Below are 25,797 nucleotides of genomic sequence, written 5' to 3'. Positions count from 1 at the left end.
AAGGTGAATAAGTCATGTTTTATGCATCAGTCTAAATATGATTATTTATTTGAATAATTCAACGAGGGAGGGCTGCTACTATGATTTGAAACTCAATCACCTAGATTGCATTTTCTCAGCCGGTTTACTGCAGTCTAAACTGTGAAGCCCATTGTCTTGTACTTGTATCTTGTGCTTTGTGGTGGCTGGACCATGAAGCCCTGTGGTTTTAGTTTAGTGTTCTACTGGTCAGTTATATGTTCTGTCACTACAGAGATCAGAGTCAGACAATAGCACCATAACATCATCGTCTGGTTCTACTCTCTCCATACCTCCCCTCCCTGTATCTCTCACCCCTATACTTTCCTTTTCATTTCCCTCCTCTCCTCGCCAACCCTCCTGTCTCTGTCTCTCCCCTCCCAAGCAGACTCTACCGGTGGACCTGAGCAACAGTGGCTTGCGGAGCAGCGGGGCCGGTAGTTTCCATGGCACCTCAGCCTTTGACCCGTGCTGTCCAGGCTCCACGTCTCGGCCCGCTGCCTACAACTCCCAGAATGCTACGGGGCCAGGGCCCAGCCAGCCCAGCGCAGTGGTGGACTCCTTCAGCTCAGCCATGGTGGCCCAGCCTCAGCCACAGCCACAGCTATCCACCTGCAGGCACTTCATGCACCCCTCCTGTGAGTAGAGCTACATCTGTACCAAAAGGGAGATGGCCTTTTATTTTGGTGGGTGAAGTTATTTTGGGGTTAGATTTGTGTGGTTTCTATTGTTTAAGTGTTGATTTGATAGGAAAATGAAATGCTGCAGTAGTAACTATAGTGTGTTATTCCCATGCAGAACCTGCATACTACTGTACTAAACATGTGAGCCTTTAGGATATATACAGTAACTATTACCACCAGACCTTGAAAGATTATGCCGACAACAGCACTCTTGAAACCCAGTGCTAATAGTAATTAAGAGAAACACCTGATGTTTAATGTGCTAAGTGCTGCGGGTGTGCTACCAAACAGGCCCTGTTAATTGCTGATTCTCCTCAGAATAGCTCTGTTTGGAATGAGGAGTGTGGCGGTGCTCCCTGGTGGGGCCATATTTAGAGGGATAATTGGAACTGTTGGCGCACCTGTCTAGTGCCTACACTCAGTCACGTCAGACAGTCATTCCTGCTCCAGCCCCCTTCTCTCTGCAGTAGGGAGCGAGACAGACAGACAGACAGACAGAGAGAGAGGCTGGGTCTGTCCAGGGTCTCAGGTGGGAAACCTGCTCAGCACAGGGAGCAGCCAGCCAGGCAGCATGAGGGGAGTCATAACTGATGATGATGATGATGATCAGGTGTCATCATTAGGAAGGGGACTTAAAGGCGATCTGGTAAGGTGTTACTAACTACTTATCAACTTTCTCCCACCATTCTCGCTCTGTCTCTCTGACACCCAGACGCCCCCCTGGCACGCTCCCTGCACCACCAGCCCTCTAACACCTGCCCCCATTCCCATGGTAACCCTCCTCCCCCTCCTCAGCCCACTCCACAGGGTGACTACGTCATCCCCCACCCCGTCCATCCCTTCCACACGCCCCTGCCTTCCCACCCCCCTGGCCACGCCGTGCCCCCGCCCCCCCCTGCCCCTCTGCCTGCCCACCACCTCACAGGCTCCAGTGCCCCCCAACACCTGCCCGCGGAGCACCAGGCCCTGCAGCACCACATGCCTGCACTGGGGACCTCTGTGCAGAGGCTGCACCAGCACGAGATGCTGCAGAGGATGGAGGTTCAGAGACGCAGGATGATGCAACACCCCACGTGAGTGTAGCCTCTGGCCTCGGTCCAACCTGTCTGATGGAAGCAACACAACTGCAAGCACAGACAGTAGCATCCAATTGTCTGATTACAGGGACAATATTATGGTATTTTCCCTCTTGTGTTTCTGATAAACCTCTCTCTCTGTCTCCAGACGAGCACATGAGCGCCCCCCTCCACACCCCCACAGAATGCACCCCAACTACGGCCATGGCCACCACATCCACGTGCCCCAGACCATGTCGTCCCACCCACGCCAACCTGAGCAGAGGACTGCGTGGTCAGTACCATTTAGAGCAGTTGAGGGCCAATGCCTTGCGTGTAGGGCCAAGAGTTTTATTTTTACCGACGTATATGTGGCCTGCTGTGCACTAAGGATATAGTCAGTCACTCATCTTCACTGTTGAAATGGCACCTGTGACATCAATGCCTGAGTTGGTGATGACTGTTGTTGGTCTGGTTCTCTTCTGTAGGGAGCTGGGTATCGAGGCTGGAGTGACCGTGGCGCCATATCCTTCAGGACACCTGCACCCTCACCTGCCCCACTACCACCCTCCCCCAAGACTGCACCACTTCCCCATCCCCTTCATGGTGAGTGCACGACTGGCACCCTCACTCTAAGCACACGTGCCTACGTTAGAATACATGAGAAGTATGGCTTAGATGAATGATGCTAGCCCTCTCTTTATAACATCTGTTATTTCAAGGATGGTTTGTTGGGCCACATGAATAATGCGTTGGCAATTATGGCATTTCTCATGCATATTCAACATAACCAGTTGCCTGAAATCAATGGATGCCCCTTTGAAAAGATGTTGAAAGTTAATGCACAATGTCCGAAAATATGAAATTGTGAGACCTCTGCGGTTATCAAAAATGCAATTTTTGGCAATGCTAGCTGGAATTTATACCCATGTCGAGCAGTGTCAGCAGACTTAATTGATAATGCTATATCGCTATATGTGCTTCATGAACTGTAGCCCACAGAAACAAATGACTGTACTCCACTGAAGTGAACATATTTCCATGGAATTGTTTTGCCTCCCTCACAGCACACTGGCATGTCTGAAGTAACCTACCCGCACATTCGCTACATCTCATCCAGAATGACTGGATTTGGACGAACTTATGAGGTGACACTTGATTAGTAAAGAGCTAGTAACTAGTGCCTGGAGTTTTTCCTGCTCAGGTCAGGTGGTGAGGAAACACTCCTGGCCCTGGTAATTAGTTATGAAGGAGCTAAGAGCGTGTTATGGCTGTGGATAATGAGCTGTGTGGAACTGAGTTGGCACAGTCTCATGTTGGGTTGTTTTCCTGCCCTTTTCCTCAGGATCTGCTGCATTTAGAGGAGAGATTGGGGACTGTGAACCGAGGGGCCTCTCAGGGAACCATAGAGAGGTGCACTTACCCACACAAGTACAAAAAGGTGAGAGCACTCCTATAAAAGTGTGTGTGTGTTTCAGAACATATCCTATGTAATGTAGTTTGATGTGATGTATTTTGTGCATGTCTGCACAAGATTTTATTCTGGGACAGAGTGCACACTCGGTGGTTATTTTGTGCTCCTTTCAAAATATGAATGTATTGTTATCGTTAAATCAGATGCTGTAGAAACTAGAAAGTGTCCCTTTCAGCCAATGTTTCAGCCTTAGAAAACATTGTAGGGAAAGATTCCATCCAGTTTTCCAAATGTATTTAAATAAGTAACCTAATAACCTGCTGCCCAATACAGAAGGTGTTGGAGACTGAGCGAGACATTGACGAACAGTTAACCCCTGAAGCATGGGCAACTATTGGGAAAAATATGCACGCAACCTCAGACTCGGTGAGAAAAAAATGAACAAATTCAATTTGGAAACATGTCTCTGCTCATTTATAGTTGTTAATGGTAGTAGTGTTGGGGGCAAGGGGATTCGGCAGTAGAAACATTTTATAGATTTTGGGGAATATTTATTTAAATATATTTTTTTAAATCCATATTACCTTGATCATAGGGATGACATGTTTTGTAGCCAGGACAAAATGACCATTCTCTCTGTCCTCATAGGGATATGTGTTCACCCTCATAATGCTTGTACTGTATACAGTAAGCCCTCTATCAGTCATAAAGGATAGTTTATTCGCAAGTTGGGTCTGTACCTGTAATGTTTACAGCCTGTGAACCCTGAATACATTTATCGTGTTTGACGGTAACCCTCATAAAATGGTCTCAGCCTTCCCTGTTTAATACGTCTTTATAATGTGAATAAGAGTTGTCTTTGTTTGAACTTTGTTTTTGCTGCTGTGTATCTATAATGGTGTTTTCATTAACAGAGAAAGCTGCATGGTAAGCAAGAAGAAGATGAGGGGGCGGACGAAGACACAGAGGAGAAATGCACCATCTGTCTGTCAATACTGGAGGAAGGGGAGGACGTCAGGTACAGTTATACTGTAGCGTGTGTGTTTTAATGCGGGGCTGTTTTTGTGTGAGAACGACCACTCCTTTCCCACATTTTCTCTTGATATGCCGTGGAGATTTTCTCAACACCCAAATATAGTAATCAGCAGAAAAGCCAATCCTTTGAGTGTCTGAAAATGACTGGTCTCAGAGGACATTTCTGGAGCTCAACATACAGTATGTGCTCATGTGATCAAGTGAGTTTCTGCCCTCTGTTGGTGTAATGTAAGAACTGTAATGTGTGAATGTTAAGTTTCTATCTTTCAACAAACCAAATTAAACTAATTGTGTTCATTGTCATTTAATTCCTTATTCATTCCATTGTCATTTCATTCATTATGAAGATGAAATTCAAAGTCTATGTCTAACAATATATTCTCTCTTCCACAGACGCCTACCTTGTATGCATCTCTTCCATCAACTGTGTGTGGACCAATGGCTCCTCACCAATAAGAAGTGCCCCATCTGCAGAGTGGACATCGAGGCGCAGTTGTCTGCCGTTGAGAGTTGATGCTGTTTTTCTAACAACTCTTTGTTGGAATTTTCTTTTATTGTTGTTTATTGTTTGAATTTTTCTTCAGTACTGCAGTCAACCAAAGAGGGCATGAATTACCTGCGCAGATCCACTATGAGAAAATAAAAACATCAGGCTAAAGAAGCATTGAGCCTAGAGTGCCAGCTATCTATCACACAGTACAATACAGCTCGAATTGACATCTCCATTAAGGATTTAAAATGTTATTGTATTTATAAAGCTTTTATGTAGCTTTTGATTGTTTCCTCGTGTCATATTTTTTTTTTTTTTTTTGCATGGCTCCTCGCAATGCATTTCTTTGCACATATATTGTGGGCTTCTCACGGCCTAACAACTTGCAGGTGAGGATAGCTGCTCTAGTAAAGGAGCATTTCTATATACCTAATGCCTTGCTTTACTGGAGTAGAATGTCAACCTCCATTTAAAAACATTGCAGGACTCATTTTACCAATCATTGTATTGATTAGTTTATGTTTAGACAATGTGGTTTGCTAGTGGAAGACGTTTCTAAGAAGGTCAATCAAGACATTCCTTAATTAGGAAAATATCATGTTAAACTGATCAGCTGCTGTATTTGTGTTCACCCAGTATTTCTAGAGTGGGAATAAACTCAAACTTCACCTCACCTCCCAGAAAATGCACATGCGTGTCTTACACCTCCCCTGCACCACCTTGATTTGACTTAACACCATTCACAAGTCATCTAATGTATTTTAGAGAAAAAGAAAATGAATGTCACATCTGTTCTTGACTGTTCTTTTTCAATGGAATGATTGTTGAGGTCTGCTGAGGATACAGTCTCTGTGTTCTGTTTGGATTTCTCCCTCAGACAGGCCCCAGATGGAAAACTGGGTTCTATAAGGGGATCTCAGGCCCACAGATGCAACCAGTTTCACATGAGCCTGCAACCTGGGGATATCTGTTGTTTGGAACTGGGAATGGCATTGGTTTATCCTTGCTTTTTGTTTATCCCCGTTTCTTTTTTCAGAGGGAAATACACAGCGCTCAGCTCAGAATAATAAATAAGTAGCTGATTATTCTTACAACCCAGATCATTGTTCTTACCCACACTCCCTCTCTCTCTCTCTCTGTAGCTGTGCAGCAGCAATCTCTTTGCTGCCATTGAAAAGATAACACTAATATTATTCTCGACTTGCTAACTTGCATATACTTGCACAAGAGAGAACAGACAGGAGTGTTGTGAAGAGAGTGCGCTGAGGCCATGTATTTCCATTCTGATTGCTGAGTTTTGGAGAAAAAATAATACTTTTGAATGGAGTGTTGGAATGCAGTACTTATGGCAGGTATCCATGCATTCATAGACTTAATGGCACCAGGATGATATTCCATGGGATTTATATTAGTTTTAAAATAATATTAATAAAGTTAGAACTCTTTCCTGTGTCTGTTTATTTGTGTCTTACCATTCACCTATGCATGTTGGTCCATATTTCACAACTGCACGTTGAGGGATCTACTATCAACAAAAAATATTGGTAACATTTGGTATTCACACCCCTTGACTTTTTCCAAATGTTGTGTTCCAGCTTGATTACATTTTGATTTTTTTGTCAGTGGCCTATACTCAATGCCCCATAATGTTAATAAAGTGGAATTCATTTTTAATTTTTACTAATTAAAAATGAAAAGCTGAAATGTCATGAGTCAATAAGTATTCAACCTTTTTTGTTATGACAAGCCTCAAGCACACTTTCACTCCTGAACTTAAGTCACAAATTGCATGGACTCCGTGTGCAATAATAGGGTTTAATGTGATTTTTGAATGACTACCTCATCTCTGTACCCCACACATACAATTATCTGTAAGGACCCTCAGTCGAGCAGTGAATTTCAAACACAAATTCAACCACAAAAAGCAGGGAGGTTTTCCAATGCCTCGCTAAGAAGGGCACCTATTGGTAGATTAAAAAAATAAGAAAGACCAGACATTGAATATCACATTGAGCATGGTGAAGATATTAATTCCACTTTGGATGGTGTATCAATACACCTAGTCACTACAGAGATACAGGCGTCCTACCTAACTTAGTTCCAGGAGAGTAAGGAAACCGCTCATGGATTTCACCATGAGACCTATGGTGACTAAAAAAGTTACAGGGTTTAATGGCTGTGATAGGAGAAAACTGAGGATGGATCAAGAATGTAGTTACTCCACAATACTAACCTAATTGACCGAGTGAAAAGGAAGACTGTACAGAATAAAAAATATTCCAATACAACACATTACTGAGTACCACTCCACATTTTCAAGCATAGTGGTGGCTGAGTTATGTTATGGGTATGCTTGTAATCGTTAAGGAATGGGTAGATTTTCAGGATAAAAAAATAATTGGAATGAAGCTAAGCACGGGCAATATCCTACAGGAAAGCCTCGTTCAGTCTGCTTTCCACCAGACACTGGGAGATTAATTCACCTTTCAGCAGGACAATAACCTTAAACACAGTTGCTTACAAAGAAGACGGTACATGTTCCTGATTGACCAAGTCACAGATTTGACTTAATTCTGCTTGAAAATCTATGGCAAGATTTGAAAATGGTTTTCTATCATTGATCAACAATCAATTTGACAAAGCTTGAAGAATTTATTTAAAAAATATGGGCAAATATTGTACAATCCAGTTGTGCAAAGCTCTTAGATACGTACCTAGAAGGACTCCGTAATTGCTGCCTTAAAGGCTGCCAAAGGTGATTGTAACATGTATTGACAGGGTGTGAATACTAATGTAAATTAGATGTTTATGTATTTAATTTACAAAAAACGAGCAAAAAATATATAAAAACATGTTTTCTCTAGATGATAGGGTGAGAAAAAAATTATCTATTTAATCCATTTGGAATTCAGGCTGTAACACAACAAAATGTGGAGTAAGTCAAGGGGTATGAATGCTTTTTGAAGGCACTGTAGATGTGATATAGCAGTACTAAAAATGCCTATTCAGCTCCTGCGTATAAACTGTTTATAATCTGTAGTCCTTATGGTGAATCATCAAGTAAAGATTAACTGACGTATCCATCCATGTAACCAATAAGCCTGCAGCAAGTATAAAAAAAACTTTTATGCATTCTATGTAGATTTTATGAATATTCCCCTTACTTATTACTACTCATCAATCAGTGAAGACCAAGTGTAGTGTTTAGCCAAGAGTAGCCAATATTAGCATTTTGGTCAATTCATAAAATATATGTTATTTTGGCCAAGTGGATATATCAGCAATATATAAATGTATGAAGATTTTACACTATTGTGGAGAGATGTACTGCTTGGATTCTTTACCAACGATAGAAATAAGTTTAAACAATTTTATGTAATTCATTTAATTATTATTTTGGCCAAATGTCATATTCACAAATATTCATTTACAAACAAAACACCACATTTTCTTACCTTACAAAAAGTAATTGTACTATATTTTAAGACAATTAAATACTCTACTAACAAAAAAGCTGTTAGAATTATGTGTATGTATGTCCCTTAAGGTCCTTGTGTAATGTGATATTGTACCCCCTAGCCCAATTGTCCTTTGTATCTTATTTATGTATACTTGTGTTCCCCCATGTACTTTCTGTATTGATTTGTTTTTGAAAAAAAAGAAAAGAAATTAGATCCGTTCTGATTGTATGACGTCATTCGTGATTCATCTTTGGCAACCAATGAAAGAGGTGCATTCTATGAAGCGGTATCCAATTAGAATCAACAGAGTGGTATTTGAATGACTGTGGAATTGTTCGTTGAGACTTGTTTACTTGGGCCTTGTGTCAGTGGAGATAGCGAGCAAACAACAGAACTAAAAGCGGAGTTTTGCCCATTATAGCTGGCTATCTAACTGCCTTGTTTTTAACAAAGCGTAAAGATGTCGTCATTGGAAGTTCGTGCTGCGGTGAGTTTTTACAATATGGACTAGCTAATGTGTTTTTGTGTGCATGTTACTTACAGCTAACGTTACTTGCGCTTGTTAAAGTAATACGGCTTCGTAGTTGTCTGCTTTCAGCTTGCTATTTTTACTTTAGCTAGCCAATTTATCTAGTAGGTAAGCAACTAAAATGCCAAAATGTAGTTATTTAACCTGCCTGAACATCTAGCTAGGTAAGTTACCTAGTGTAATGTGGCATGGTTAAATTGAACGTTTTTGTCAATAACTGACGAAATTAGTCGGCAGTTTCTTTGTTAGCTAGCAAGCGATGCATAACTTTTATTAGTTATATTTTGTGTTCATATGGTTGGTTTGACGGGTAATTTTGTCTTAAACAGTTAAGGAACGCAGACAACCCAGCACTAATGGGAAAAGCAAACGTAGCTGGAGCAAGAAGGGCTGTGCTTGGAGAGCTGTCCAACTTTCCCAATGCCAGCAAAGCGGTGCCGTCCAAGGTATGTTGTCTTGCACGGCATTATTTGGTCCATTGTCTGTCTGATTTCACTTGCTACTCGCCCAGATCGTTCTCAAATATGCCTCTCTAAACTCTCTACAGAAGACTGTTGCTGCTAAGGCTTCAACCAAACAATCTATGAACCAAAAAGACCAGCCAGCAGCTGTTCGGACTAAACGTTCCCCAGTTCCTCAGCCTGAAGAGTCTGCTAACGTGTCCATGAAAGAAGAGGAATTGTGTCAGGCGTTCTCAGTAGCTCTACTTGCTGTAGAAGACATTGATGAAGGGGATTCAGACATGCCACAACTGTGCTCTGAATATATAAAGGATATCTATGGATATTTGCAGTGCCTTGAGGTAACTTGTGCTTTCTCTCTAGGATAACATGGTGCTGACTCGTTAAATATTTTGTACTGGTTTATCTTGATGTCTTCCTTTCTCAACAGACCCAGCAGTCTGTCCGGCCCAAGTACATGAATGGCTATGAGATCAATGGACGAATGCGCGCTCTCCTGATTGACTGGCTGATTCAGGTGCATTCCAGGTTCCAGCTACTGCAGGAGACTCTGTATTTGACTGTGGCCATCCTGGATCGCTTTCTTCAGGTAAGCCTCATTTATAAAAATACATAAATGGTATATCCCTGTTTACTTTTTATAACCCCCTCTTATCAAGGTGCAAACTATCGGCCGCAAGAATCTCCAGCTGGTTGGCGTGACTGCCATGTTGTTGGCATCCAAGTATGAAGAGATGTATTCCCCGGAGATTGGCGATTTCGTTTACATCACAGACAATGCGTTCACCAAGGCCCATATTCGGGAGATGGAACAGCTGATTCTGCAGAGTCTGAACTTCGAGCTTGGACGGCCTCTACCCCTACACTTCCTCAGGAGAGCCTCCAAGGCTGGCAATGTAGGTTGTTCAATGACATGCATGTTTTCATAGTTTTCATTACTGGTGTAGTTATTAAAATTTCCTATTGACATGAACTGCAATTAATTGTTAGAGGTGGAAAAGCAATCAACAACTGACGGGTTACCAGAAGGTTACAGTATTACTTGCATGCAGTGGCTTAACCAGTGGTTGTCTTTTCAGGCTGATGTTGAGAAGCACACACTAGCCAAATACCTCATGGAACTGACCCTCCTTGACTATGACATGGTGCACTACCATCCTTCTGAGATTGCTGCTGCAGCCTTGTGCCTCTCCCAGCTGCTGCTTGATGAGCTCAACTGGGTAAGCTGCTGTCTCCTGGAAATTACTGGGATGTATATGGAATGTGTCCACTCAAATTATCATAGGTTACATTCAAACAGATTTGGTGCTAGCAACAGGTATGGTCAATTTACTATTGGTTATGCTTCTTGTGCAGACTCCAACGCAGGAGCATTACTCTACCTATAATGAGAACCACCTCAAGCCAATCATGCAGCACATTGCCAAAAATGTTGTCTCTGTCAATGAAGGGCGAACAAAGCTTCAGGTAAGTTGTCTGATAGCTTGACTTTGCTCTAGTGATTTTAATCTTACACCATTAGATATGGGTAATATGATACATGCCAGATCTTGGAAAGAACCTGAACCATTGATTAACTTGTGTTCCAGGCTGTCAAGAACAAGTATGCAAGCAGCAGGCTAATGAGGATCAGCCTCATCCCTCAGCTGAAGTCTGCTGTTGTAAATGACATGGCTGCTGCTCTGCTCCCAGAACATAAACCCTGATGTGATTAGACTGATTCTTAATCTGCTGCACTTTATTTTTTAACTTGTTTTTTGTCTTTAAGAATCTATCGTGAGATGGCCTTTTTAGACTGCTGCTTTTAAGTACATGTAAATATTTAAATTTGTACAAATAAACGTTTTGAACCATCTTAAATATGGTCTAGATGTATTTTGGGTGTATGCTTTGAAACACAGCTGTATTAATTATTTGTTAAGTTTTAGTCGATGGTAAAGTCAAAAGCCACGGCCTAGTTTAAAATTTTATGCTTAATGGAGTATCGAAGAGTGGAACATCACCTGTAGTCAAAGTACTAACACTCCAAATGTGAACAGGAGTATAATGCATTTTATACACAACTAATAGTTGTGCTACAGTAACATTATGGGCCAGCCATTTCATTAAGACATGTAACTTTACCTCGAAATGAAGTACAGTATAATAATGGTCAAGTTTATTGGCATGTACTGCGTGTTGACTTTTCTGTAGGGTTTTACAGCCCTGTGTTCCTGAACAAACGGCATGTAGTCTCGCCAGTGCTTATTGACCAACTGGTTAAGTTGGCAAAGCTACAAACACCTAGGCCCAAGCTATGGGTAATTAGTAAGGAAAGTAGTATTTCCTGTCCAGCTAGGGCAGGATGGGAAAGAGGCCGGGTTGAGTGTGTATGCAAAAATCACTAATGTCTTTAATTACATGAAATGCAGAGTAACTACATTAGTACATGCTTTAAGTAATTTGCCATAATGCACAAATGTATTTTCCACCATACAGGACGCCAATCACCTATGCCTGTTTTAGGGCTCTATTCAATCCATAGTGCTGAAGATCTGCTGCAGCTCTTAGACGACATTCACGGTCAACGCTTCATGACGGCTCAATTGGAAACTAACACAGCTCTTCCACGCTACTTCGGTGATATGGCTTGAATCCAGCCCTTGAGTGATTTCATAAATGGAGAACGCGAAAGCTGTGGAAAACATGAGCAATGGAATTCATCCTTCACTTTCACCTGAAAGAACAAACTCCATAGTCTGACCCATACTGTGCACTAAAATCTACATAAAAAGCACAATTTAACAGTTGACTTAATTCCTAAATGTGAAGATATACATACAGTATACCTACAATTTTATAACAGGCATTTTAGATCCATGTAAACAAATTATCCTCCAGTAACTAGGCCCATCTCTAGTTTGGCAGCCTTTCAAAATATCCAATTATTAGCTGTGGCAGGAGTGACCAGTCTGTCCAAGTTAATACCTGTAGCTACTGATAAAGTGCTTATAAACCAGACAATACACTCAGTACTGTGTGGCCCAAGAGTTCTAGGGATATCACTTGCATTTTGGAAATAAGAGCAGGGGATTCCTGAAGACTTACCTATTGAAGGTTACACTGCATTTCCTTTTCCCACAAGTGATTGCATCTGTTTAGCTGACCATTAACAATTGGCATTGTTTTGAGCACTTGGTTATCAAACCCATTTGATCATTGTTTTTATGGTGAAATGCATTGCCGAAGTTTATAAAATCACAGTGCAATGAACTATTAATGTCCATTTGATGTAAATGTCTTGTCAACATTTTTTTATAGCCAATACATCTAAATTCAGCTTAGCAGCACAAATCCCCTTAACAATTATCTGAAACAGACAGTGGCTTCTTGGAAACAACCCAGAATTCATGTTAAAACCCTTTCATTTCCAAAATGAGAAATAAGAAATTTAGTTACAACCTGCTTCCACATATCATGCATCCAAAATATCACATAACCATAGCAAAGTGAAAAAGGGAGGGAGAATGTAGAAAGCTATATAAATACAATAAATATTTGTTCAGTGCTCACAGGGATTGTGTAGCGATTTGCCCTCCGATTCTCATAAAAATAGAACTTCATTGCAAGCCTGACTCTCGTCTGTCCAGAACAACAGGAAGTTACATCCAGAAGAAGGCTACAATGCAGGAGTGGTGAAAAAAGTCAGTTTCTCTCCTCTCACAAAATCTCTGTTTTGTAGCTCTATCTACTCCAGTCAGTAGAGGTGTGTACTTCTCTTCTGGTGATTGACAGTCAGCTGTTATTCATGCAGCTCCTAGATCTTGCTGACGTAGTTGTTGGGGAACAGGCCTTGCTTTGCCCGTAGCCTCCCCGTCCACCAGCCAGAAGCATCTGATCAAGAAGGAAGACTTAGCTTACAATGGGACCAAAGTGTTACATTTTTAAGTGTGAAAGAGTTAAAGTGCAAATGTTTTATGCACCCCGCACCAACCAAAATTCAATCATTTTCTCTTTGTGCGATAATGTGATTTCTGCCTCCTGTGTATTACCTTCCTTGAGGATGTCGATGACGTCGTCTGCATTGAAGCTGAGCTCATCTGTGTCCTGAGCATCATAGGCATAAAGGGCTTTGCACTGGGGCACCTGGGGCTTGGGTTTGGGGGCAGGTTTGGGTCGCCCCCCCCCTGGGGGTGGTCTACTGACCGACTGTCTTTGGACACTGAGGAATAAAGAGAAAGACAACAGGAGCGAGCCTTAGTTATCAAAGAAAGTCTCCTATCCTTCATTAGTGTGACACTATTCTACTGGCTGACTAGAACACTACAGTCAGTCATTAGGAAAGCTGGTGATTGTGTGGCTTTGGCAAAGGATGTGAAGTTATCGATATTGGAATGAAAGGACATACCATGTGAGTTTGTGTGGTAGTTATTATTGGATTGGTTTTTGCTTACTCCATTGTTTCTTTCAAAGACACCTGACTAAATAGAATTTGATATGCACAGTTCCACCACAAGATGGCGAGCCATTCCATAGATTTGTCTCGGTACAACTATGTACAACACTATTGGTGCCTTTCCGTTTAGGATTTACCCCAGTGTTTTACCCAGAAGGCTCAGACTTTTCTGTTTCCATTTACGTGGGCTGGCACCTGTGTCTCACTGGGCCATGACTCCGGCAGACCTGCTCTGCATGGGAGCCAAGGCAAGGCCCTGGGTACTTTTCAGCTGGTACCTACAGTACATAACAATGGCTAACAGTGAACTTTAACACCTTCTCGTAAAGCAACAGTTTTGAAAGATGCAGAGATGGTTGATTATGCGCACCACAAGTCTTTAGAGTCATACTAAAGACTAGTCATTGTGGAAACACAATAACACTAGAGCTCACGTTAGCATAAAACACTGGTAACCCCCATGGTGTGGGGGTAAGTCTCATTGGAAATCACCACATGGTATTATGGAGTGGAAAGTTGTTTGTAAATACAGTGAATTAACTTAAGAAGGCTAGAGATGAAAAAACACACAACCCCTTCATGAAGTCAACCAATAAGCAAACTATCACACCAAAGGAATCACCAATAAAAAAATAATATCTTGCTTCCCCAAGATATGTATCCAGGATATCTCAACCATTGAGACGTACCCAATGGAGGTTTTCCATGTTAACTGACACCAAACCCAATTTGGGGAGAAAAAAGTAAGCCCAGTAATTTGCAAGCAGTGGGATTTAGCGATATAATATGACAGTAGATTCCATATCAGGAATCCATATCATGCCTTTGAAGGTATAATTCTGGAGCAAAATCACTCTTCAACAACAGAATGATTGACAGCATGTTACTGGGCTCAGACTTTTTCTAGTAGTTTCATCCAATCAGATGATGGGGTTTTCCTTCTTCTGATTCAACATCAGCTGTTAGAGAGATGTCTACAAGCAAGAAGGTGAGCATCTAGCTACAGGAGAGCCAGGGAGAGATATACACATCATGCCAGTGAGCTGCGCCTGGCTTGGCTAAGGCCTGAACCATCACCCAACACACCGCAAACACTGACTCACATTCCTCCAATCGAAGCTGTCCGGGCGCCTCCATTACTATAAAGGAATACATCAACCAAGTTACAGCAGGACAGAGTGTGTGTGTGTGTGTGTGTGTTTTCACACACTGAAACAACACTGCACCATACTGACACAAACACACACCATGTTACACACCATACTCATCCTCAGTATTTACATGTTTATGTAAGAGCAAACATATCTGTATAGTAAGTCATTATAGTTATCAGTCCTTAGGGCTGTGTATTGGGAGGTAATCAGGGCTGTTGGTGCCAGTACTCACCCTGCCGCCCCCTGGTCAGGGACCTTCAGACAGTCCAGGTTTGGCTGGTTGGGCTTAGGATGGTTGCTGCCTCTCTCCTTCATAATGACGTTGTTAGGCAGGAAGGGGCGGGACCCATTGCCTGTTGAAGGAGGCCTCTGATTGGAATGCTGTGAGGCGTTCCTCTGATTGGCTATTTGGTTGGTGTTTTTCGGACCACCATTCTGATGGGAAACTGTGACAAAGAGGAAGATGGTTGTCATCAAGTGTAGCTAACTGCTTTATTATGTACAGGGGTGAGGGCCTACATCAGCTAATGATTATTCTACCTGGAGGCCCAGGGGGAGCCCGTGTGGGAGTGTTCAGATGGGTTCTGGACACGCTGGAGCGACTCTGAGTGAAGCTCTTCTTGGTGGGACCTACAAAGGGGACTCTAAGTCAGTAAACAGCATGTTTCAGACAACACTAAGAAAACACCATGTCGATTGAATCCTGATATGGAGGGATGGTACACACTACTCCTGTAATACTCACGTGTGTTCTTGGGCAGACCGGCTCCAATGCTGACCTGCAGCGTCTTACTGGAGGGCTTTGTGACAGCCACGTCCCCCTGGCCCTGGACAAACATCACCTGTCTGGAGCCGCCTCCACTCAGGAAACCCCAGTTCTCCTTCTTCAGCTTCAGCTCCAGTCTGAGAGACAGAGCAGAGAGATCTCCCTTACAACCACTGACTCAAACCATCCACTGGAAACTGCCAGAGAAATGTCATCCGTTATCTCAGTACCAAATCAAAAGCAGTATTTCCAGAACAACCCCAGAGTATTGTAAATAATGTTGACCAAAGCTTTGTCTACTTCCACTCCACCCATATATCACACTGTCTGTTTAAAGGCATGTTTGTGTTTACAGCACGTACGTGGTGCCAAACTTGAGCGGCAGCTTTCTCTGGGTCCTCTCCTCGAACCTGCGGGCCAGCAGGCTGATGAACTCGGTCTTAAAGGTGCACTCCAGCAGGCTGTCATACTCCTGCTCATGCAGGATCAGCAGGTCATCCTGCATTGTGCTGAGGAACAGGGACAGACCAATCAGTTGGGACTGGGAAGCAACTTTGTGACATGCACTGTAATGTGACAGATATTAATAAAGTTTGATTTGAAGTTTGAACTGATATGTTGGAGGAGAGTGATTGTGAATTCGACATTCGATTCTATTGTCACAAAACATAGTACATCTGCATGTAAACGCCAAATGCTCCAGATGAATTATTTTATTTTACCAGGCAGGTCAATTAAGAACAAATTCCCTCCTGAATGACGGCCATTTGTTTTGTTGAAGTCACCAGTAAAGACAAATAATACTGACAGCATCAGCCCAGAGGTCAGGTCAGGTCAATTATTACGACCCACATTACTTCATGACCCACTAAGCTTGATATTTGCATATAACCAGCGAGAGGCAACGCAGCAGGTAAATAAGGAGAAAGGGAAACCTGTTCCTGCAACTCACACAGCTGATGCACTGTTTCCCCCAATGAACTAAAGTCTTCTCCAATGAGCTTTTTACAATGCCTGCTTTCCCTCCCAGCACCACCTGGTTCATATTACCCACAACCCCCCACTCAATCACACAGACTCAAAAGCCACGTCTGTGCCTCTACAAAGTCTTCTACAATGTCATGTGCAACATTCAAACAGATAAGTACTGAACAACAAGCTATATGATAATACAAGTCCTACAGTTACACTCATAATCCAGTTGAGTGTTAAAACACGGCTTTGACCAGTCAAGTTTTTTCTCTTTCTTTTTTCCTCACTGGTTACATGCAAATGTAAAGCTTAGTGGGTCACAGAGTAATGTGGGTCGTAATAATTGACCTGACCTCTGGGCTGATGCTGTCGGTATTATTTGTCTTTACTGGTGACTTCAACAAAACAAAATGGCCGTCATTGTAAATAGGAATTTCTTCTTAATTGACCTGCCTGGTAAAATAAAGGCAGAATAAAATAATTACTCTGAAGCGTACTATGTAGTTGTGTTGAGAATGTGTATTCAAATAGCCTTTACACACCCACACACACAGGAGCAGACATATACAAGAGGTTTGAATCTCTTCCATGTTTGTAATACCCCATGTGTGACATTTTAAGGAACATGGGGACTTGAGTGATCGTACATCCAGACTTCGTAGCTTTTACATTTCTGCAGATAGCTGTAGCTTAACATGGTGGGTTTCTGTGAGCTGACAGAACAATCTCATGTGTAATGGGGGGCTGATTCCTGAGCTGTTTATCAAGTTTCTTATTGAGACCCAGTGAGTAGTATCTTTTCGGTCTACAACCGTTTGAATGAAATCACTGACAAGAACAATAGTCTCTATGTACAGTACATTGTGCATCTATTTGTGACCGCTGGTGAAAAGTGTTGCACTTTAACTAGCTGGCTTTGCGAGGCCTTGAGTCTGCTGGTCCTGTGTGTTCTTACTGCCTAAGGGGAATAAACACTAAACAGTCAGTATGGGGCTAGGCAGACCCTGCCAGCATCTCCTGGCGCCTAGGACCTGGGTCATAATACCTGAGAGACACAGCCAGAATCTTCTCCACATCAATCCGCCTCTTCAGTACCTCGGTCACCTGACCTTTCTCAGGGCCCTGCTTCACCTTTTCTCTCCCAATCAGGTACATACACTTCGGGGTCAGGATCAAGTCTCTCTTAATGCCCTGGAAACACATTTGGACAGAGAGGAGACAAATGGTCATTGGACTAACAATATCAGAAACAAACAAACAGAGAATTCTGCTGCTCAAGACACCCACTTTGAAGCGACGGTCGTATTTTGTGACTTTGTCAGCGAAGTCAATCTTTTCCCTCTTGGCCAGGAACTGTCGTAGCTCAGGCCTGTCGTCCATACCCAGGTAGTCCCCTACAAAGTTCCTGTTGAGGCTGTGTCTCCTCCGATCCTTCCTGTTCACCAGCAGGTCAGAGGCTGGGGATGGACACAGGGACAGGCAGTCAGACAAGGATGCATACATACAGTTTCAATTCAGTTCATTTTCAGAAGCATTAGACCAGAACCTTGATACTATTTGACATCTAAGTTTGAATATTAGTCATGACGATTAGGCTATTTAGTTTTTTTCAAAACATGATTGTCACTCACCTTCCTCTCTCATCTGAACGTACTTCTTGCGGGCCACATACTTGCGCCAGGCTTTCTGGATGGCCCTGGCATGGCTGTCAAACTTACGTTCCCTTGTCTCCTCCAACAGGAAGAGCTGTAGAGAGAGGCACAGATATGAAAACATTTAAACCTGAACAACCTGTGACAGCAAAACATACTGGGCATACCTCAGTGTAGACACACCCAAATGCAATGACAGGGATGACTGTACAGACATACTGTTAATGCCTGAAGAAATCTGAATATACAAACACAATTCCAAGTTGTCAGGTTTTTTCAGATTCCAATGAGTATATAATAACATAACACTATAATGTTCTCCAAAGCGAAAGGTGGACTGTTTGGAGCCTGAAAGGAGCCATGCCTAATATGCTATTTTCTCCAATGTCCAGGCTCATGCGTACAGATAGTAACAGTACTATGGGTGGGTGGGCCATCAAGTCCTAAGCCCACCCTGGCTCAGCTACCTCCCTCTCATTTCCTGATGGCCCCCCAGACACCCAGCATCAAATCTCCCCACCCCTGTCCCAGACTAAATATCATGCCCACTCACACATGCCCAATGCAGCCCTGGCACTGCCACACCCCTGCCACAGGCCACACAGGCTCGGTCATGCCCTATCACTTTACATCAAATGACCCTTTAGTTACTAAACACATTCAAACTAGATCTGAATGTCAAATCAAATCCAAGTTTATTGGTCACATGCACACGCTCCTCAACGCTCATCAACAATTTGGTAAATAACAATAACGATCAAAATGTTAAGTTTAAGATTTAAAAAATAAATAAAAACAAGTATGAGTAGTAAGTTCACAATAGAACAAAAAGTATGATTGATTTAACGAAATTAATGTTTATACATGTTAAAATAAAATAGGGAAAAAAACAATAGTGAGGATAAGAATGACTATGAAAGGAAGGAGATGACTGTTAAAGAGACTGTGGAGCCAGTGTTTAATCTGGGCTGGGAGTGTGTTTAAGTCACCCAGACCTTTAACTCTGAGCAGCATCTGACAGTGTCACACCTCTGGCAGACAGTGTCTCACAGGGCTAACCATTAGCACCTTGTGAGACAGTCTACTCTGAAGAGAGAGTGATTCTACTCTTGGCCTGGACTCAAACTATGTCATCTAATAGCATGAAGAGAAAAAAATGCTTTAGCCATGTACTAATGACTTTGTGTCAGCGTCTTATCAGAGGGAGGTTTGTTTTGAGAAGCCTGGCAGCTGGGTAATCGCAGAGTCCGCCCTGTGTGATATTTGTGTTTCATAAGCACACCTCAGTCGCATGGACTCAGGAGGGCAATGTGGGAGAAGGGGGGATGGGAACTTGGCAGTCTGCTGCTGGAATCACACAAGGCCTGATTCAGGACTATGTAATGTATCTTCATGTATGTGTGTACAGATGTCAATAAGTGATCTCACGGGCTAGCCACAAGTACTGCTTTCATTGGAGCAGTGGGAAAAAATGCTGTTACATTGGAAAAAACACCCTCCAATGTCCCACCACCTCCTTGACCACAGCCTCGCACTGGAGTATGAGTTCCAGTGTAGTGTTGACTCAACAGCTCTGACATGGGCACCAGAGCTGGATCTAACCCCCCCCTTCCTGCTCCCCAATCACAGATATACTGACATGTTCCTGAATACTAAAGCCTTTTATGGTGTTCAGTCTAAAAACTCTTTAGTCTTGGATTTCTCTCCCTGACAACAGAATTATTGCATGCCAACGCACATGTCAACAACACCATGGCAGCCTGTAGCCTATGAGAGATCTAATTCTACGCCTGTTCTAACCTGTTAGAAGAACGTTAGGTAGGTGGCATTTTCATTGGACGAAGGCAGGTTGGTGGTACAGGGGCGGTCAGAGAGGTGTGGTCTAAATGTATGTAGACAGGTCAGAGAGGGGTGGTCTAAATGTATGTAGACAGGTCAGAGAGGTGTGGTCTAAATGTATGTAGACAGGTCAGAGAGGTGTGGTCTAAATGTATGTAGACAGGTCAGAGAGGGGTGGTCTAAATGTATGTAGATAGGTCAGAGAGGTGTGGTCTAAATGTATGTAGACAGGTCAGAGAGGGGTGGTCTTACCGACTCAGGTGCTTTGATGAAGACCTTTGTGCGTCCAAGCTGGAACTGGTCCTGGTCCATGTTGACTGCACGTAGGAGATGAAGAACACCCTGCTTCTCATCTCCACGCCATGTAGGCCACGACTCCTTAGTCAGGATGGCATACCTGAGGAACATAATGAGGGAGAGAGAGAGATAATTAGATGAAGACAAAGAGGAGAGAGGGAGATTGATAGATAAATCCACAACCAAACCCTTGTTTTGAATTTTGGACATGTTATTGCAGCATTTGCGAGGGATTCAGCGTATGAGCAATGTAAGGCCTATGCCAGGTGTACAGGAGCAGTATACTATTGCTATCTCTGTCCTATATGATGCAATGGAGATGAAAGAGGTCTGGGGCGCATTAAAAAATACATTCACCACAAGTCTAACAATACAATAACCAAACTCTAAACTCAGCCGTGCTTTTTCACAATGACTCTTATACAGTATGTGTATGATACAGTAAAGCCTACAACAGAAGCCCTGAGCTCTCCCTGTGTTCTATAGCAGTGGTTCTCATCAGGAGGCTCAGCACACAGCCTGTTCCTTCGAGCTTGCCAACACGAACATTAGCAAAGTGAGCACTTCCTGATTGCCTGCAAATGCCGACCCTGTGTCCTTTTCCTGAGAGAGATGAGAGAGAGACCGCCCTACCCTATGCTGCCGAATGGGATAGGAGCATACAAAACCAACCGCTGTCATTCTGGAAGGGCAGGGCAGATTGTGTCACACGAAAGTGACTCATACATATATATATTCTTAATTCCATTCCTTTACTTGTGTGTATTGGCTATATGTTGTGACATTGTTAGATATTACTTGTTCAATATTGCTGCACTGTCAGAACTAGAAGCACAACCATTTCGCTACACTCGCAATAACATCTGCTAAACACGTGTATGTGACCAATACAATTTGATTTGATATTCACTGAAAGTGTAGAATTCATTCATTCCTTTATGCCACTCTTCCCCCAGAAGGAAGGGCCTTACCTGTTGAGGAACTTCCTGAAGACTCTGCGGTAGGCATAGCCAGCACGCCTCACCCTGATGTTCTCCTTCAGGCCCAGGTACTCCACTTGGTGCTTTACCCTGAGGAAGAAGAGAGAGGGGAATACAGGGTCAGTCTGATGTATGAATGGATGTATGAAGAAGGTTGGTCAGATGCCTCAACCAACCCTTCACCACAAAGATATAGCAGTGAAGACGTTTATCTGTCAGCATCTACCTTCCTCCATTTCTAAGATAAATCTATATAGATCAATTGTATTTTATAATGAACCTTATGGTGGGGCTATAAAATAATTAATATTTTCCAACACTAAGGATACTGTAAGGTACTAAATAATCTCTTTATGCACCCAGGCTTCCTGTGAAAACAGCAGTTCCGGTGCTAATTAGGCAGTCCGACCTGAGCCTGAGCCTGAGCCTGAGCCTGAGCCTGAGCCTGAGCCTGAGCCTGAGACCAGCTCACTGCTGCTCACAACAGGAAGGCCATTAGGCCCAAACACAGCACCCTGCAACAGTAAATCTCGTACCCAGCCAGGGAGGAAAGAGCGGGAAGGAAAAACAGAGGGAGTTAGAGTAAGAGTGTCTCAGAGACTTCCTCCATCACCCAGTCTTAAAAAGGCCAGAATAGGGAAATACAGTATGATTCAACAAGCAGACCTAACAACATTGAGTTGAGTAATGGGATATCCTGCTCAATATCAATTGACAATCTCCAGAACAAACTGTAAATGATGTAATAAAAAACGCTTTAGTTTGACACACATTTCAAAGACTGTGTGTTTTGCAGTTCCCTGACATTTCAGTGTTCAGACACTCACCGGCTCTCCTCCCAGTCCTTGGGCTTCTTGGTCTCATTGGGTTTGATGCAGCGGATGTAGTGAGGGGTGCACTTCATCAGCGTCTGGACCAGGTCATTCGCTTGTTTCTGAACGGAGAAGGAGGAGGAAGAAGAGGAGGAGGGAGAGGATGAAGAATAGTTTGTGTTTCAAATATATCAACTGTATCTACATGTTGTTGATGAATCACTGTTTGTACTCCAAGCTGTAGTGTTCAGGGACACAGCACAGACGCGACTGATTACAAGATGGTATCTTTGTGCTTGAAAGATACTGATGCGTGTCAGAGAGAGAACCTGAACCCTGATTAAAACTGTCATCTCTAGAACACAGCGACGACACTAAAACAACACTGGAGTGAATGAGCTTTTCATCCCCAGGCTCTGGATTTGCACCTGACAGAGAGTGATAAGGTCAGGTAGCTGCATGGCCCACAGATACACCCATGTCACTGATGTACGGTGTACAAACACACGTCTCACAGCTGCTCAACACACCTTGATTTTACTGCCCGCTGTCGTCGGCCGGCCTTTCTTTTCGGCGTTGAGGTTATCTGGAAACAGGGCCCTGATGAAAGCTCTGTAGAGGAGAACCAGGGTGTAATAAGGACTGATAGACAACATTGGCAACGTATATAGAAGACCAGGCTAAGACTGTTCTCCACTTTAGTTTTCTTAGAAGCAGCAAACTCAGGTCTGTGGAATCTCTGCGCTGGCTGCCAGTGGCTCAGCTCACATTGTTGTTTAGCTTCGGGGAACTGAGCTGAAGTTTGAATAACTGTGGTTTTTAGCTGCTCTCCTGCCAAACTGTGACTTTTACTTCCTCAGCAATGTGCATTTTTATTACACTGTGACTGGAAAGTTATACCAGCAAATATGGTATTTTCTTTATACTCATTCCTTTTAATCATGCTACAGTCAGAATGTCCTCACTCACAACATGCTCTCTAAACCCATGATGGATGTGTGCTGGTCAGAATGTAGCACATAGTTGCCAGCATTCCAGAACCTCAAGAACAGTTCTGATCTCAACCTTTCTGTTTATCACTTGAAGTGCTCAAAGTGCTCATTTTGCAGTCCTCAAATAAACCTGTTGTAAATAACAACAGGGTTCAAGTTGAAGAAATCTACTGCTTAAGGAATTACTTATTTGATGTTGACAAACATACTAGTCAAGTAAAAACAAATACAGGGACAGTCAGGACACAGAATGTGCAAACGTTTCACACGAGGGCTACCATCTTTCCCTGCAGGAGTATTTGTCTGGTCTTTTTAATCAAGGCCATGGGGACATAAGGGAGGATCAGTGGGCTTTGTGTGTGCAGATGGACCAGCAGCATGCTAACAATGTCCAGCTGACTATAATGATAATTTCTTTCTTCTCTGAGCAGACCTGCTGCGCTAAGGAATGAGGCTCCTTTCCCTCACACATTTGTATCTGTGTGTCTATAAGTGTGTGTGTGTCTGTGTGTCTATAAGTGTGTGTGTGTGTGTGTGTGTGTGTGTGTGTGTGTGTGTGTGTGTGTGTGTGTGTGTGTGTGTGTGTGTGTGTGTGTGTGTGTGTGTGTGTGTGTGTGTGTGTGTGTGTGTGTGTGATCACGTGTCTGAATGGGGTTTGGGGGTCTTGGCATGGCCCACCGTGCAGGCCCCCCTGCAGGCTACACACAAAAGGGCTCTAAAGAGAGTCTGTGGAGGCTGTTTGCACAGATGGCCACTGGCGGCACAAAGGAGGCCCAGGAACGCACAAGACGGGCAGGGGAGTCTACTCCTCAATGCGGCTCCCTAAGGAGACAGTGAGACACTCGCCAGACCTTAGAAGTCCTGAGCAAACCCCCAAGAGAGGGGAGAGCACCTCCAGCCCTGCACACGCCTATTGATCTGCCTTTTCCAGCTGCACTAGTCATCTGCAAGTCTCCTTCAGATGCATCCATTCATATAGATCATAATAGAAGATGTCTCTTTGTGGACCTCTAAACCAAATGCTCGGCCCGGTCTCAGAAAGAACAGCTAGCTGCATATGCTCTCTAATGCTCGCATAAGTGATGAGTGACTTACATTTCGCTGCTTTGCATCAACTCGATGAGGTCACTGAAGAGGACGTCACGGTTCCTCTCACAGAAACCCTCTGCGTCGTAGGACACCTGGAGGAGAGATGTTAGAGGGTTAGTTACGATCACAGCACACAGTTAACCCATCCAGATAGCAGTTAGTACCCTCTGCTCAGTCCAGGTGCCCTATCAAAATTAACTGAGAGAATGTTAAGAGCAACAACAAAGAATTCATTGACAAAAGAGAAACGATTGATGACAGGTTCTCTGCAAGACCACCAATGTTGCATTTTTAAGCTTGCTTCCCAACTCCAGCTTCATATACATAGAGTGTGTATAGATCATCGGTATAGCCACTATAGTCTGGGGTGGTACTGTAAGAATGTTCTAAGCCATGATGACTTAGGACCAGGACCCCTCCAAGCCATTATGACATGGTTAATTAGGACTTGTGGCATGCAGAGTGTACCAGCCTGAGACCCAAACACATCTGAAGCAAACAGCACAGACCATGAGAATGAAAGGGTGAAAGAAATGGAGAAAGAGTGAGAAAAGGACTGGAAAAAGAGAAATAGATGACATGAGAAGAAGAAAGAGCACAACAGTGTGAAAGACAGAATGAGAGAAAGATAGAGATGAGAGATGAGAGGAGAGAGGGATAAGGAGAGGAGAAGAGAGGTATACTGCAGTGTTGCAGACCTTGCCAGCGTAGTGGTGGATGATGAAGCCTTGGTTCCAGCTGTTGAAGTGTTCATGGGAGTTGATGGCCACCCTCAGCTTCTGCAGCATGGTCTGGTCTGCCCCCTCGCCCACCGCGTGCATGGTGGCACACACGTCATCCAGGATACTCATGATGCCAGGGGGGTTCTGGGAGGAGAACCAAAGAGATGAGCACAGAGAATAACCTCAGCCACAACACATCAGATCTAAAACATGAACATATCCCCCATGACCATCTATGATTATAACTGACAATGCTAACTTTCTTCACACACTAGACACTCTTTCTGAATTCCACATAAATACATCAATGTCAATGTCATGGATAGGCTAAAGTGATAAACATGGGTTACAGTGTTCGTTGTGTACTCCACCAGCTCAAAGCATAACAGCAGAGCCAATTTATAATTAGCTACCGCGTTGCATCCCAGAACATCACACACCCACACACTGAATGATGTCATCACAACACACACACACACAGCTGCTGCCCTATCTGGCTCCACGCTGTGTCCATGGACACGGCGGCCAGTGGCCTTAACTAGGGACAGTAGTTGCAGTGTCTCTGGCTCTTTAGTTGTGGCAAAGTCACAAACAGAGAACACAGGTTTCTGTCACTAGTGTAAATGAAGCTCTGGTGAAGTTGCCAGTCACAGATGTAGCTAACTGGACTTGGTCTAAAACAGAGGAGTCAGAGACTGGACACAGACTCCCTGCTTGGCTGCCTCAGATCACAGCTTGTTTAAGGGTCGCCCTTGTTGTGGATTTCATGGATTAAGCCTCTCAGCGGGACGGATAAATCAAATTAAGAGGCATGTCGGCACGTTTGAGGATGTTAGACTGCCGGTCATGGGAAGAGTGGGGAGGTTTCAGTGGCCCGACTGTAACTCAATTGGCAGAGTGTTTGCTCTTATTTGGAGCATTATGATGGCAGGCATAACAAA

The 25,797-nt window shown here is 43.4% G+C and overlaps 3 protein-coding genes across 10 annotated transcripts in view; 2 read left to right on the top strand and 1 right to left on the bottom strand.

The window, feature by feature from the left end:
- The window catches only part of LOC110526411 (E3 ubiquitin-protein ligase Arkadia), a 50,490-nt gene extending 44,350 nt beyond the window's left edge, over positions 1–6,140 (top strand). For 3 of the 6 annotated variants that reach the window (XM_036980797.1, XM_036980796.1, XM_036980798.1), the window contains exons 7-15: positions 404–656; positions 1,414–1,774; positions 1,926–2,051; positions 2,245–2,362; positions 2,824–2,904; positions 3,102–3,197; positions 3,504–3,596; positions 4,085–4,188; positions 4,599–6,140. In XM_036980797.1, the coding sequence (XP_036836692.1) occupies positions 404–656; positions 1,414–1,774; positions 1,926–2,051; positions 2,245–2,362; positions 2,824–2,904; positions 3,102–3,197; positions 3,504–3,596; positions 4,085–4,188; positions 4,599–4,719 (1,353 nt within the window). In that variant the 3' untranslated portion in view covers positions 4,720–6,140. The remainder of the gene's footprint in view (positions 1–403; positions 657–1,413; positions 1,775–1,925; positions 2,052–2,244; positions 2,363–2,823; positions 2,905–3,101; positions 3,198–3,503; positions 3,597–4,084; positions 4,189–4,598) is intronic. The other 3 variants (XM_036980799.1, XM_036980800.1, XM_036980802.1) reach the window with 3 other exon arrangements.
- A 2,337-nt stretch (positions 6,141–8,477) lies between these two features.
- LOC100136691 (cyclin B2) lies at positions 8,478–11,021 on the top strand. 2 transcript variants are annotated; one of them, XM_021604937.2, is made up of 8 exons: positions 8,478–8,643; positions 9,015–9,131; positions 9,236–9,487; positions 9,577–9,735; positions 9,806–10,042; positions 10,226–10,366; positions 10,503–10,613; positions 10,736–11,021. In XM_021604937.2, exons 1-8 carry the CDS (start codon positions 8,617–8,619, stop codon positions 10,850–10,852), a joined length of 1,161 nt encoding a protein of 386 aa, XP_021460612.1. In that variant the 5' UTR covers positions 8,478–8,616; the 3' UTR covers positions 10,853–11,021.
- Positions 11,022–11,507: 486 nt separating this feature from the next.
- The window catches only part of LOC110526410 (unconventional myosin-Ie), a 48,506-nt gene continuing 34,216 nt past the window's right edge, over positions 11,508–25,797 (bottom strand). The window contains exons 14-29 of one of the 2 annotated variants that reach the window (XM_036980794.1): positions 24,833–25,000; positions 24,141–24,226; positions 22,584–22,665; positions 22,069–22,175; positions 21,233–21,331; positions 20,217–20,361; positions 18,105–18,219; positions 17,761–17,930; positions 17,519–17,664; positions 15,864–16,010; positions 15,481–15,638; positions 15,276–15,365; positions 14,968–15,181; positions 14,685–14,720; positions 13,178–13,347; positions 11,508–13,019 (exon numbers count right to left, since the gene is read on the bottom strand). In XM_036980794.1, coding sequence (XP_036836689.1) covers positions 12,943–13,019; positions 13,178–13,347; positions 14,685–14,720; positions 14,968–15,181; positions 15,276–15,365; positions 15,481–15,638; positions 15,864–16,010; positions 17,519–17,664; positions 17,761–17,930; positions 18,105–18,219; positions 20,217–20,361; positions 21,233–21,331; positions 22,069–22,175; positions 22,584–22,665; positions 24,141–24,226; positions 24,833–25,000 — 2,010 coding nt within the window. In that variant the 3' untranslated portion in view covers positions 11,508–12,942. The remainder of the gene's footprint in view (positions 13,020–13,177; positions 13,348–14,684; positions 14,721–14,967; positions 15,182–15,275; positions 15,366–15,480; positions 15,639–15,863; positions 16,011–17,518; positions 17,665–17,760; positions 17,931–18,104; positions 18,220–20,216; positions 20,362–21,232; positions 21,332–22,068; positions 22,176–22,583; positions 22,666–24,140; positions 24,227–24,832; positions 25,001–25,797) is intronic. The other variant, XM_036980795.1, reaches the window with a different exon arrangement.

Source organism: Oncorhynchus mykiss, chromosome 6 (assembly GCF_013265735.2).
Source record: "Oncorhynchus mykiss isolate Arlee chromosome 6, USDA_OmykA_1.1, whole genome shotgun sequence".
Taxonomy (NCBI): domain Eukaryota; kingdom Metazoa; phylum Chordata; class Actinopteri; order Salmoniformes; family Salmonidae; genus Oncorhynchus; species Oncorhynchus mykiss.
The sequence above is the reverse complement of the archived record's forward strand: the minus strand, read 5'-3'. Positions and strand labels throughout refer to the sequence as shown.